The following is a 13,948-nucleotide window of genomic DNA, read 5'->3' as shown; positions in this document are numbered from 1 at the left end:
GGTGCGTAATTCCTTATGGCTCTATTTTAGTAAACGTCGTTTCTATATTTTACATATTGGAGAATGACAGGTATAATTTAATTAGTTTGCAAATGTTCAGGATTCCATTGTTTACGAATTATTAACTAGTTGATATTTCTAAAAATGGCAACACTGTGAGTAAAACTGATATAGCCAAATCCTTTAGATTTATGCGATAAAAGTACCTTAGACCTTTTTTATTTTAGGTGTTTTTTTTTCCAGAAAAGAGCATATTTGCTTAAAATGTTAATATGAATACACACACGGAACGAATTGGGGGGGGGGGGGGGGTACTGTTCAGTGGCAGTGATGTGTCATTTTCCCAGCTTTGACAGAAATGTTACATTTTTTTTAAAACTTAGCTTTATCTCTGTGGTTCGACTGGAACTTCCCACAAGTGTGTGTGTGTGTGTGCGTGTGTGTGTGGATGACAGGTTGTGTTTGCTGTCATCTGACTGTAGCCTCTGTGGAAGGAGGTTGTCTCTGACATTTAATCTGTTACATCAATATGGGTTTTTGTCAACTTCCTGAGTAATTCAGCTTTAAAATGAAAATGAGGAAATCCTTGTCAGTGATGTTTTTTGACTAAAAGTCAGATATTGATGAGACATTGTAATCTTACTGCTGTTGAAGGTATTTGAAATGTAGGCAGCAGGATAACAAGATACATCACTAATAGTCCCAGTTAGGTTTTTTCCCCTCCATTCATTGAGTTGTGGCACAAGTCTCCTACAGTCACACTCCAGAAAAATAAGTTTTGAACTAAATGTTGTCTATATGCCAATAAGAGGTATTTCATATTTAAAGCTTTGTAGGTTCATTTCTCTTTTAGCTAACTGTTAAAGACTAGCTGGTACCTCAAAATTACAAGAAATTTTGTGAATTACTTGTTGCAGTCTTACTGAATTCTGAGTGTTCACGACTGAGAAGTTGAGAGGCCAAATTTTGAAAATTATGATGTATTTTAATGTGTACGACACATTGTTTCATTGCTCAATTTACCAGCTGTTCTAACATAGGATATTTTACTCTACTGGAGTACACTTGGAATTAGAGAGAGTCTTTTTAAAGACTTCTCGCATATTTTTACCAACTAGTCACCAACAGTGAGTAGGGTTGGGCATTGTTTGAATTTGAACAATTCTGGTCCCTCTTTTTGATTCTGATTCTTTTTAGAGATGGAGTCAAAACATTTACATGGTTTAAATGAGGTAGCTAACCAGGATAAAACAGTCGTAATGTCTCTAAGAATTGTAATTCTATAAACATTTCACTTTTTAATGAGCGTTTCTAATTTTTCACAGTGAGTCTTACAATCTTATATTTAACCCTTCAGTATTTTTGATTTTATTTTTGAGCCTGATATGCTAAGCAAGAGCAGACTGTGTGAAATTATTAATCTTATGTCATGAAATTTTCCTTTTATTGAAGAAGTCTTACCAAGTGCAATTGTTTTATTCCAGTGGCAGATTTATAGTGAGCATAATATTGTATATTTTCTTCCTTCGAAATTATTCAGGTAGAATCGAAACGTTTGTCTCGGTTCTGATCGATACTTGAAACTCCATGCCCAACCCTACCAATGAGATGCAAATTTTAGTCTTTGACACTGGCATGAGACTTGCTACAAAAGTATATTGTTTGAAAAWAAAAAACTAATATCTTCAGATTGTACAATAGTGCCCCATATGGCCCAGTTCCAGATAATCACATTGGGGTTTGGCTCCATCTGGGCGTGTTAAATCTGAGCTGAAGCTGGAGATATGCTGCACACCAGCCAGCTGTTGCTTTCTGACAGTGCTCATACCAAGTGCCAAGACACCTCTAGTCCTAAAGACTCGGTCAGTAGMGAGACGCAGAAACACCCCGGCCATTTCCGATGAGTTTTATTCTCRCGTATGTGCCCTTAATATGTTGAAATTTGATTTGATCTGTCCAAGAATAAATGAATCACAGTGCCAGTTGTGAAATAGCTTACTGTGAGCAAGCAAAGGTCAGCAGCTATTCTGGGCCTTATGCATAATGCTGTGTCTGTTTCACTGGACGTGGCACATAAACATACACATACACACTTTGACACAAGTCACATTCACTTCCCAAAAGATAAACAACCCTCATTTGTTTATGTTTTATTACATCACAACAGCTGTATGATCTTGCTCTTGGTGTCAAAGGGCAAATACTTAACATAAAATGATACTAATCATTTTGTTTACAGAGGGGGAGTGAATGCTGTAAATCCCACTTATTACTTAACTTGTTGCAGTTTGTCAAAGTTATATATGTAAAATGACTACATTAAGGCTTAACTGCAAGTTTTTTGTTTTTGAATATTTGATTAAATTTCTGTTTTCGGCATAAACATGCACTGCATTTGTTTTTAATTTTAACTTCTCTGTCCAGACACAGATCAGTTAAAGGAGGAAAGATTAGATTTAGTTTGCATGTTATTATATACAAAGTTGCGTAATCCCTGAAGTCCACTCTGTGCTTATGGTTTGCTCCATCTGCACAAGTCTTTGGAGGCCACCTTAGGTTAAAACACAGAAATCAACATCTAATCCTCCATGACATAAGAACAAATTTGTATGTGCTTAAGAGTGTTTTACCCTTTAAAAGTGGACCTTGAAATGGCATGCAACAGCTCATCTCGCATCGATCCCCAGGCTGGCGTAGCTCACGGATTTGATTCTAGATAGACTTTTTTTTGCTGTCTATGCTAATATTAGTAAATCTCCTCTAACATTTGGACTGTTAGCAGCAGGGGGAAAATGAGAAATACATTTATAATTTTCATTCTGTTATGAATAAAACTGCCAGAAATATACATTAGCTGTTGTTGTAGCTTGTTGCTACCCTCATGTAAATAATTTTGTTGCTTTAAGAAAGCCAATTTGAAAATAACTCTATAATAAAGAATTAATAATAATAAAAATATAAGATTCTCATTGTAACTCGTTTTGCCAGCTCTGATCACATATTTTGAGATGTCAAAAATTTCTCTTCTGTGACATTGAACCCACTTAATTCTATTGCTTTTGTTTTTTTTCAAAGCTTCACTCTGTCAAGGCAAACGCATGGAGAAACCGTAAGCAAAGGTTGCAGATAGTTATGACTACAGGAATGATAAACTTAAAATATTAGAGGCAGCATTGTCATTACTACAGTGTAGCTCCATAGCGTGTCATTCCAGTGATGGGATAGCAATCTATCTACAGGATGCTCTGAAAAAACTAATTTGCATAGATGCCACCTCAGACCTTTGCACCGTGGCCCCCAGATATTTACAAATCTGAAGCTTAGTCCATCTGCTTGGACTAGAGATGACTCCTAAGTACGTCAAGATGCCATAAGCTTGCGTTTCCTATTGTAAGCTGTTTTTAAAGGGTTCAGCCACTTCGTGCCATCTGTTTTTTGTTTTTTTTACTCATTATTTATGTAGTTGGTGTTTTCTGGCCTCTCTGCTCTGGCCTGACTTGTGTGAGACATGCTTTTGTTGCCTGTTCTCATGTGGGAGGTGGATGACGCTGCAGCAGTTCCTTACTCCACCTCTCAAACCACGTGTCTCCTCCCACATGCTTCCACTCTTCTGTTGCCTCCTGTTTTTCCCAATCTGTTTCTTTTTTGTTGCATGCGCGGTAGATTTTTGCTTGTTGTAATATTATTTGTTGGCTCAGGATGGTGAAGTCCTTATAAAGTGTAAAATCATTATTAAATACCTGATAGATCATTGTTGAAGCCACTAGACTTATTCTTTTGACTCCCATATTACAAAAAATAATTGTTAGCAAGTAGCTACAATCCAGTAATTCACATTGTGGGAATGTCACTACCATCAGTGCTACTGAATACAGCCAGTTCTGAAACAAATTTTAAGAATCACCATAATTCACAGCTCTATTTGTTCAATGCTTTATTAAACCAGGAACATCGTGGGTGGTTCTTTAGCACAAATGAAACTGGCCTGCATGGTTGGTCAGTGCTGCTTCATTTAATCCACTTCAGCAAACTACTCTCTGATGAGAAGGTTTAACTAAAACTGCACAACATAATTTATAGTTATAAAGGTGCTTATCATAAAACCATGGAAACTTCCCTCACTGTTCTCGAAGAGGCTTATATTTTAACACTCTTGTGTGTTTAAAACTGCACCAGAAAAGAACATGATCCTTATTTGATAAAGACCTAATGGAGTGAAAGTGAGAGCGTAATGACCTTTTCAGCTTTCAGTTTAAATCATCAAGGGTGTAACAGTACACAAAATGTACAATTTCTTACTTTTTTTCCTAGTATGATTTTGGTTAAGCCGAATAAATATAACATCCCTTTTAACTTTATAATTTTAAAAGAAAAAAAAATGCTGACTTTATATTTAAGAGTTAAAACGATGATTGCCAACATGTTGATGTGTAAACTGTTTACAAGTTCATGGTGCACAAGTACTTTAGTGTAACTATAATTTATGGGCTCACAAGGTATACAGAACCGTACATGCCCAACTGAATGGTCTGGGATGAATATACCGTTACATCCCTCTGTATTAGAGGTAATTTAATCACTGAGACGAACGGGAAACTCTACGTCCTTGTTTTAAACTGGTTCTCTATAGTGTTGTTGTAGAAAAGAGCTTCAGCAGACTGTGGTATTGTCTCTGACGATTAAGAAAAGGAATTAATTTGGGCGTCTTCTGCCAATGTTTGTCTGTAATGCCATTGTCATCACAAGAGTGGTGCTAATCAGATTACATTTTAGGTTGTGAAGCTTGAGCGAGCAATATAATGAACAGTCCTGATTGGTTGATTATTAGCCACATCGCCACAGTACCCTGCTGTATACCATCTGGAACTGCTCTCTTATCCTGCCACATCTCTYAAAGTCTGACCCAAGAAATGACTAAAAATTTGTATTGCTTTAYATTTTGTGTCACCCCCCAAAAGATCTGGGGTCATAGTTTTATGTCTAATCATGTTTTTGCAAGTTAAATTTCTGTACACAACTTTTGCATATTATTAAAATTAACGTTGTCATGTCATTGTACATCGAAAGCATCATGSACAAATTTATCCAATGGTTCTGATTTATTTAACGTTCTCCTTCCTTTCTTTTCTTTTTCAGGAACCCATAAAGTCCCGAGCACCACAGCTCCATTTGGAGTACAGGTTTTACAAACAGTTGGGAAATTCAGGTAAGAGCARTGCAGCATGTACAATACACTGCAAGTCCCAAATAACAGTAAAAACTAGTTCCATTTAAATGGGTATTTTTCCCTCTAGACCAGCACTGCAGAGTTAACACACTGACTTGTTTTATTTAGAATTACGCACAGTCATGTGCCCTCTGAGWCGCAGATAACACAACTATCAAAAAAGGATAACTTGGTGTTCTATGGAAAGGTCAACCAATAAAGAAATGACAAAATCTGATAATGATTTAAAGATAAAGTACACATAAAAAAGTAAATAGTTCTTGGAATGAAAAATGGAGTGTGAATTTTCACTCTGAAACTATTAACTTTTGATTGTTTGAGTTTTTATATATATATATATATATATATACACACATACATACTGTATGTATGTGTATATATATAAATAATAATTAGAACAAAAAGTGAAATATCTCGAATTTACTGTATGATTAGTCATATTTAAATTGTTATCTGACTGTATGTTTCAGCTAGTCAGTAATTTATTGCAGAGATCTTAAATTGTGAGTGATTCTCTGTCATCTGTCACAAGTGYTTGTGGCTGTGCTGTGGTTTAATTTAGTGGCACGTGCCAGCTTCTTGGCTCCTTGTATCGAAGTAAAAGCTCTGTACTGTTGATAAGGAGTTGGGGCATTAGGTCCTTGACTATTTATAGATGGGCCTCTACAAGCATTCAGGCCATTATGGTGTCTGCTTGGATAGCTTCCATGGTCTCATTTGCTCCTCTGCCTCAGTGATTGACTGTGTCCTGCCTGCAGTTTGCAGAGGAAAAAACAAACAAACTTAAACTTGTATTGTTGACGGGCTGTGGTCTGTTTTTCTATATGATCAACTGGTCAACTAATCTTTATCAGTGCATGCAAAACATAACTAAAACTCTAATTTCTTGCCTCGTTATTTTAAATTTTGGCTGTGTCTGTATTTGGGTTTTGCTTTTGGTGCATTATCTACATCTTTTGCCTTCTCTTCCACAGCAAAACTTTATTATTAGCTTGCAATAAAGCCCATCAGGCCTTTTATCAAGCAAAAAGCCTTTTTCAACTTTGAGCATTTTGTATTTTTTCCAGAGTTCTAATGTAAAAGTTAGAATAGGCAAATGAATTATTGAGCTATTGAAGTACTCCTGCTGGGCGGTCTTAATGTGTCAGAACTGCTGCACTGAGCTAACAGTCCACAAAGCAATCAAACCAAGAGGTGATAAATTAATGCATTGATTTTTACATATTTTTGTTGGTTCTAGAAACCACTGCAGCTCACACTGTTYTCTCTGTGTCCTCCGATGATTGAAATGAGAAAAAAAAAGCTAAGAGTTTAATCATTTAGAGTATCAACAGTATCTACAGTACAATCTGAAATTTGATTTTTTTTTTGTGCCAGATTGGCAGTTTATATTAAACTCTGACTTTAAAAAAAAAGACCAGACAAAAAATACTGGAAATGGTCAACTCATCAAAAACGATTGACATTTCAAGTCTCGACTACTACTATTGTACACGTGTTCATTTGGGGGTATATATTTTTTTTTACTGGAACTCATTTTCCATCCGAGTCAAAAAAAACACCTAACGTTTTAAGATTCGACTGCTTATTGAGAAAATATAGTTTATTTTTCTACAGAATTGAACCATTTTCAAAGTGTGACCATCCACTGATGATCATAAATTAAGGAATAGCCTAGGAAAAGTGTTTTTTTTCCAAGACATGTTGAGATACAACATTTTAACATAATGTAGCCAAAATCACCTCGTCTTTCACAGACAAGCCACTACATGATGAGATGGTGAAAGGCTCCAGCATAGGAGGAATCAAGGGCGATAAATCTACTTATGTTGTCAACTTGGCTAAATGGGGACATGTGACACCGTTAGTCCAGCCCAACCCAAGAGCCTCAAATATGTCATAGTGTGGACTACTCGGTGCTTAATGCCCAGCAGGAGCTTATCTGCACACTCTTAATTCTCTCGTTCTGAACAGATCCCAGCTGTTGGGAATCCTGCTTCCTGCATCACAAATGACTGAAAATTATGGACGATATTTGCTCTTGGTGGTGATAGCAACACTTAGATTAGTTTTAGTATTTGCCGGCTGTATTATATTAAGGCTGTACCCATTTGTAGACCAGTTTGGCAGTGCAATTTTATTTTTACTGTTTTCTTGTGAGAATAAGGGCGACAGAAAATAACCAATCAGTTCACTGGTATATTGTCCTGAAAATGTTAGCATTAGAACTTTGTGTTCCTGCTGCTTTCTGTTTTATTTTAAGCAATATCGTGTATATTTAACATGTAACACTGATATATCATGAAAACCGTATATCATTGCCAATTTTCTGTGCTGAAAACAGAACACTGGTTTCTTCCGCATTGTTTTATAAAATGTTCTGCCTTCGGGAACGGTGCAGGCAGCTCCAGACAATGTCCGGACACAATTATCTGCAGATTGTCTTCATATGTCAGAAGGGTTTTCAGCTACTAATCTGTGGCTTCTTCAGTTACTTTATTACCACTGTGGTTTGTGCAATGGCTTCAGTTCATATGAGCAAGCAATCATTTAGTGGCAGGTTGATTGTAGCTCTCACATCTACACACCTCAGAGTATGTACTAATATGATTGTTGGTGTGTATTTATGAAAATCCCTTTATTCAACCATGGTTTTTAGCAAGGCTGTGAACATTCAAGAAGTCCTTGTAAAGATTTGCTGTGTCAGTGACACAGGATCAGTTCTGGTCATGTTTCCAGTAGTGGGTGTAACAATATATCGATCCACATTGATTGATAAATGATTGTTGATTCACTTACATGAAGGCAAAGAGAAAACATTGATCCATATCATCATCATATGCCCGATGTGGATCATCATCTGTCTTTACCACAATGGATAGATATCGTATTAATCGCAGACTTATGAACTGAATTGAATCAAAAATGCATCACGACGGACTTTGTGATATTGAGAAACATCGTATCATCATCCAAACAAATTGATATAATAAATATTGTATCATGAAAAAGCTGCTGATTCACACCTGTAGTTTCCAGCCAATCTCGTGGACTAGTACCCTTCCAGCCATGTGGATACCACCTAACCACCTACCATTTATTAAAACTAAGAAAAAAAGTCAAGTTTGTATTAGGGCTGTGTATGTGCAAGAATTTGGTGATATGATACATATCACGACACAGAGGTTACAATATGATATCTCGTGATATATTGCAACACTGTAAGCAAGGCGATATATTGCCATTTTTCTCTCAAAGAGTTTAATTGAACAAAAATCTGCAAAAATTATGCATTTACATGCATAAAATCTGATTAAATTCACTTTTATTTATGGAATCAGTTGAACATTTAACTGTAAGAACTGCTTTTGTATTTCACATTTACATCCATCCATAAAGGCTTAATTAAAAATCAAAAAAGTGCTTTTGAGAATTGCTACAACATTATCAGGAAGGGTTGGACGATACTGGCAATATGAGTGTTTCAGGTGATTAAATGGATTTGTATTATTATGTTTTTATGTTATTAATATTTTAACAAGTCAGAGTTCAAACGGACATGTTAACATAGAACCCAGAACATCCAGTAAACAGCAATTTCTGACTGAAACTTTTCCAACAGTGACACTTTTAAGCAATTTGATTTAGAAACGTTAAGGAAATGCTCTAGATTATCTAATGTCAGGCAATTTATTGCTGAAGATCTAAGGTCAAAACTGTCTGGTAGAAATAATAACTTAATAAAACGGCTTCATCTTGCTGGTTTCCAGGCTCACACAACATCTCGTGTGAGCCATCAGCTTTGGAATTGTGTTGCGCTTGTCTCCTTAGGCTCCGTCTGTGCGAGCCTGAGCGCTGATCAAATTTCAACCTTGTGTGAACATCTCTGAAGCACTGAGCTTAATGGAAGTCACTTCTTCTCCTTTCTATCCTCCACTCTGTGCACTCCATAAGCTAAATCTTTAATATGCATTCTCCCCACCTCTCGTCCATTCTCTCTGGCTTTTCTTTAGTTCCTTCATCTTTGGTCTGTAACCCTGACATTTCATTGTAAAGGCAACATTGTCTTCAGCGTCCATGATGTGGCCTTCCCTCCAACTGTCGCCTGAGAACGCCTGCCTACAGATACAATAGGCTTTATTGTTTTAAATATAACACGTTCAGACCACATGGACAATTTCACAGTTCTTATAGGCGTTTAAAATGTTTCTCCTTTTTTGTTTCCACGCTGCAGGAACTGTGGCTGTTTGTTGTTCTTACATTTGCTTTTATAGGGTCTATTTTGGCTCCTGCTCCAGAGTAGGAACTAAAAAAAGCACAATAGGGAACCTATGAGTGACGTAACGAAATCTGATTGGTTCAGTCATAACACATGTTGATTAGTGGAGCAAGCTTAACGCTCACCCAGCACTCGCCCCGTTTAAAGAAGCCTTCACACTGTAAACAAATGTGGTTTTGGAAAAGGAAGAGTCAAAATGAAACGCTGACTTTAGGAACTCTATATTCGACAGAATAAATACATGATTTTTGAACGATCAAGGCACTATAAAAAAGAAGCTGCTCAGGCAGGACTACAAAAATTAAAGATCTCAGAGTAGCTCAGATTGGAAGAACAGCAGCTGGTGCAGTTTATTGAACACATAGAGAAGCTTCCCAGTATTTATAACCCTGAGAGATCCCACTAAACGGTTTGGTTCGAAAACACCAAAATAGTCAAGACAGCATGGGTCAGACTCGGAGCACCACAGACAGGTTGCAATTAAATCATTGCACGGGAGCATTTTCCACAGTCTCAAAAATGTTTAGATATTTATACTTGTATGCTTTATACATTTATCTGTTGGATTGGAGGGCTTTTTTCATTTTTTTAAATCTTTGTTGAGATGCCGAAGGATTTGTGCTATTCCTGTTGACACGTGTCAAGATGAATTTAAGACTGGACAAAAAGGGACCATGCCCTGCCTGCCTTTAATTTCTACCCTTTGAGAACCAGCCTTTGCTCACACACACAACCAGCAGAAGATTATAATGCACACTGCGCTCTTTTCTTGTGATGACTGTGCTTTGAATGCCCTCTAGATTTGGGGCGAGCTTTGATGAGTCAGCCTCCCTGTGAGCTCTTGTCACGGCCTCATCTGCTGTGGACGTCAGTATTAGAAAAATCCTAGAGGCTAAAGTGCAGGCAGGTGTGTGTGTGGGTACATAGATGGGTAATATGCTTGTGCCAACTTGTATACGATGAGAAGTTGTTCCAATCTCTCAGGTAGATGATGTGGAATTTACAAATCAAACCTACTACAAAAAAGGATTATTGGTCAACCAGCTGTTCATTCTCAACCTTCATATATCTGTCATATTTATTTATTAGATTTTACAACAGCTGTTTCTCTTCATCTTTATCTTTTCCTTTTAAAGATCTGCTTTTGTCTACTTTTTCAGTAGATCTGATGTGTTGGACTGACACCAATGTGGCCTTCTGGGAAATTGTTTTATACTGGATGTACGTGCAGTGCCCAAAAATCACCAATTGATACATACCTCTGTTAAGAATGAACAGTTTGCTACAGTTACAGTAAAGCCTGGTTCACACAACGAGATAATTACGCTGATTTTTGACCTGATTTCCTCCTTTCAACGATCTTAAGGAAGCCCCCATTATCATGATGGCTCTAAAGATGATCTCAGGAGTTATTCCTGCCTTGTGTGGTGTGTTTAAAAATGATCAAGTCGGCTCGGAAGTACATCAGGACTGCTCAGATTTAAAACTGTGGACGTACACTCACTGGCCACTTTATTAGGTACACCACGCTAGTAACGGGTTAGACCCCCTTTTGCCTTCAGAACTGCCTCAATTCTTCGTGGCATAGATTCAACAAGGTGCTGGAAGCATTCCTCAGAGATTTTGGTCCATATTGACATGATGGCATCACACAGTTGCCGCAGATTTGTCGGCTGCACATCCATGATGCGAATCTCCCGTTCCACCACATCCCAAAGATGCTCTATTGGATTGAGATCTGGTGACTGTGGAGGCCATTTGAGTACAGTGAACTCATTGTCATGTTCAAGAAACCAGTCTGAGATGATTCCAGCTTTATGACATGGCACATTATCCTGCTGAAAGTAGCCATCAGATGTTGGGTACATTGTGGTCATAAAGGGATGGACATGGTCAGCAACAATACTCAGGTAGGCTGTGGCGTTGCAACGATGCTCAATTGGTACCAAGGGGCCCAAAGAGTGCCAAGAAAAGATTCCCCACACCATGACACCACCACCACCAGCCTGAACCGTTGATACAAGGCAGGATGGATCCATGCTTTCATGTTGTTGACGCCAAATTCTGACCCTACCATCCGAATGTCGCAGCAGAAATCGAGACTCATCAGACCAGGCAACGTTTTTCCAATCTTCTCTTGTCCAATTTCGATGAGCTTGTGCAAATTGTAGCCTCAGTTTCCTGTTCTTAGCTGAAAGGAGTGGCACCCGGTGTGGTCTTCTGCTGCTGAAGCCCATCTGCCTCAAAGTTCGACGTACTGTGTGTTCAGAGATGCTCTTCTGCCTACCTCGGTTGTAACGGGTGGTTATTTGAGTCACTGTTGCCTTTCTATCAGCTCGAACCAGTCTGCCCATTCTCCTCTGACCTCTGGCATCAACAAGGCATTTCCGCCCACAGGACTGCCGCTCACTGGATGTTTTTTCTTTTTCGGACCATTCTCTGTAAACGCTAGAGATGGTTGTGCGTGAAAATCCCAGTAGATCAGCAGTTTCTGAAATACTCAGACCAGCCCTTCTGGCACCAACAACCATGCCACGTTCAAAGGCACTCAAATCACCTTTCTTCCCCATACTGATGCTCGGTTTGAACTGCAGGAGATTGTCTTGACCATGTCTACATGCCTAAATGCACTGAGTTGCCGCTATGTGATTGGCTGATTAGAAATTAAGTGTTAACGAGCAGTTGGACAGGTGTACCTAATAAAGTGGCCGGTGAGTGTATATCTCTTTGACTTTTTTATTTTTTATTATTATTTTATTGTCGAATGTTGGGTCACAAGATTTGAAAATCAACTGACAATTTAAAAATATTTCCATGTGAACCAGTCATTGCAGAAACAAAAAACTTACAAAGAACTTTTATTTTGAAACAAGCTTTGATTTATCTGATACCGTATCAGACATCAGTGGAAATGACAAAAAAGATACATATTCAATCATTGTTTTTGTACAAAGTTATCTTTTGTTTATTTTTTGTCTGTGTTTCAGAAATGCTGTTGTAATATAACACTTGCGCTGCACGACCTCAGCACTTTATTTTGTTGAAGTCAGTAGACATTAGGTACTAGTAGTTGTAGGTCACATGGAAACAGCACGTTACAGTGGTTTTTAGCACCATGATAGGATTGTTTTCACATAGCACACTCCGTTTTGTGAAAATATGGAAGAATTTGTGGTGTTCTTATCTTTATTGTTCTTAAAAAAGGAACATTTTGCAGTGTTTTGCCACATCTCCAAGGGTTGTTTTAAGATTGTGACAGCACCAGGTTGATCTGTCCACATTCTTCAGGAGCCTTACTCACAACCTTTGAGATGGGTGTGGTGGTTTGTTTTGTACGTGCTTTTTACTAGTCACCTTTCCCTTTATCCTATTTCTGAGGAAAGCTACTTCTATTTCTGACAAACCTGTCAATGAAAAATTTTGCACCACCCTTTTATATCGGCAGGCCGATAAATTCAGTTCATGAAACACCTTTGAGCTACACGGCAGTACTGATACAGGTGACAGTGTTTTAACAATGGGAAGTATTAAATGGAAGTAGCAGCGAGYTGACAGTTGCTTTTTGTATTTGATATACGTGTAATGTTGTGTTGAGCTGCTTTTCACTTTACACATTTTAGCACTGTTTGCTTATTGTTTCATGATGACCTCTGTAAAATATGTTCTTGATTCAGTCTTGTTCATTGAGAAAAATACGTCTAAAATCTAAAAGTTATAAATCTCCAAATAACATTATGGATAAGAAACTTAGTTTGAGGGTTTTTTCTCTTCTSTAGAATAGATTATGCTCATCAGTGGGTAGTGGGGGCTACAGGGTCTTGCTTAATACACTTTGGAACGGTGCTGGGGATCGAACCCCCAACCTTTTTTATCTTCCAAGCCATCAGAACAAAAACAAAACTTACTGCCAGGCAAAAAAAGCACTCCAAGAAATTATGTATTTATAGTCGATTGTATTGAAGTTATTTAATTTTGGGAAAAGATTTTACAAATCATTATTTAAGGCTCATAAAATTTTATTACCTTTTAAATATCCAATAAAAATTTAAGAGAGAATAATTAATTATAATATAATTATAATCTTAAGGGACTAGAGATGTTTGTAAAGCCTGAAAATTCGAACAAATTTGAAGGACCGATATACTTCAGTACAAGGAATAAGACTATGGAATAATCTGGAAAGTGATTTATAAAATGCAGGCTCAGTAAATTTGTTTAAGAGAATGACAAAAGTTCGATTGTTGAAGAAATATGGATTTGTTAATGTGCATTTATAAGAACTGTTGTTCCAGAAGGAGTTCAAGTTTTTTATGTTTTGTTATTTGAAGATTATAATTGTTAGAATTACTTTTTTTATTTTTGGAAAAAAGGGGCAGATGGTAATAAGATTTATTTTTCTTTCTGCTACCTTTCATTTTGTTATTTGTATTTTTGTTGTATGT

General features: G+C 37.3%; 1 protein-coding gene across 5 annotated transcripts in view; it reads left to right on the top strand.

Moving 5' to 3' along the window:
* Window positions 1-13,948, top strand: part of csnk1g2b (casein kinase 1, gamma 2b) — a 40,401-nt gene that overhangs the window by 10,505 nt on the left and 15,948 nt on the right. For all 5 annotated transcript variants that reach the window (XM_014007345.1, XM_014007343.1, XM_014007342.1 and 2 more), the window contains one exon: window positions 5,137-5,206. In XM_014007345.1, coding sequence (XP_013862799.1) covers window positions 5,137-5,206 — 70 coding nt within the window. The remainder of the gene's footprint in view (window positions 1-5,136; window positions 5,207-13,948) is intronic.

The sequence above is a fragment of the Austrofundulus limnaeus genome, unplaced genomic scaffold, assembly GCF_001266775.1.
Source record: "Austrofundulus limnaeus strain Quisiro unplaced genomic scaffold, Austrofundulus_limnaeus-1.0 Scaffold41, whole genome shotgun sequence".
In the NCBI taxonomy this organism is placed as follows: Eukaryota; Metazoa; Chordata; class Actinopteri; order Cyprinodontiformes; family Rivulidae; genus Austrofundulus; species Austrofundulus limnaeus.
This window is presented reverse-complemented; position numbering and strand designations above follow the sequence as displayed.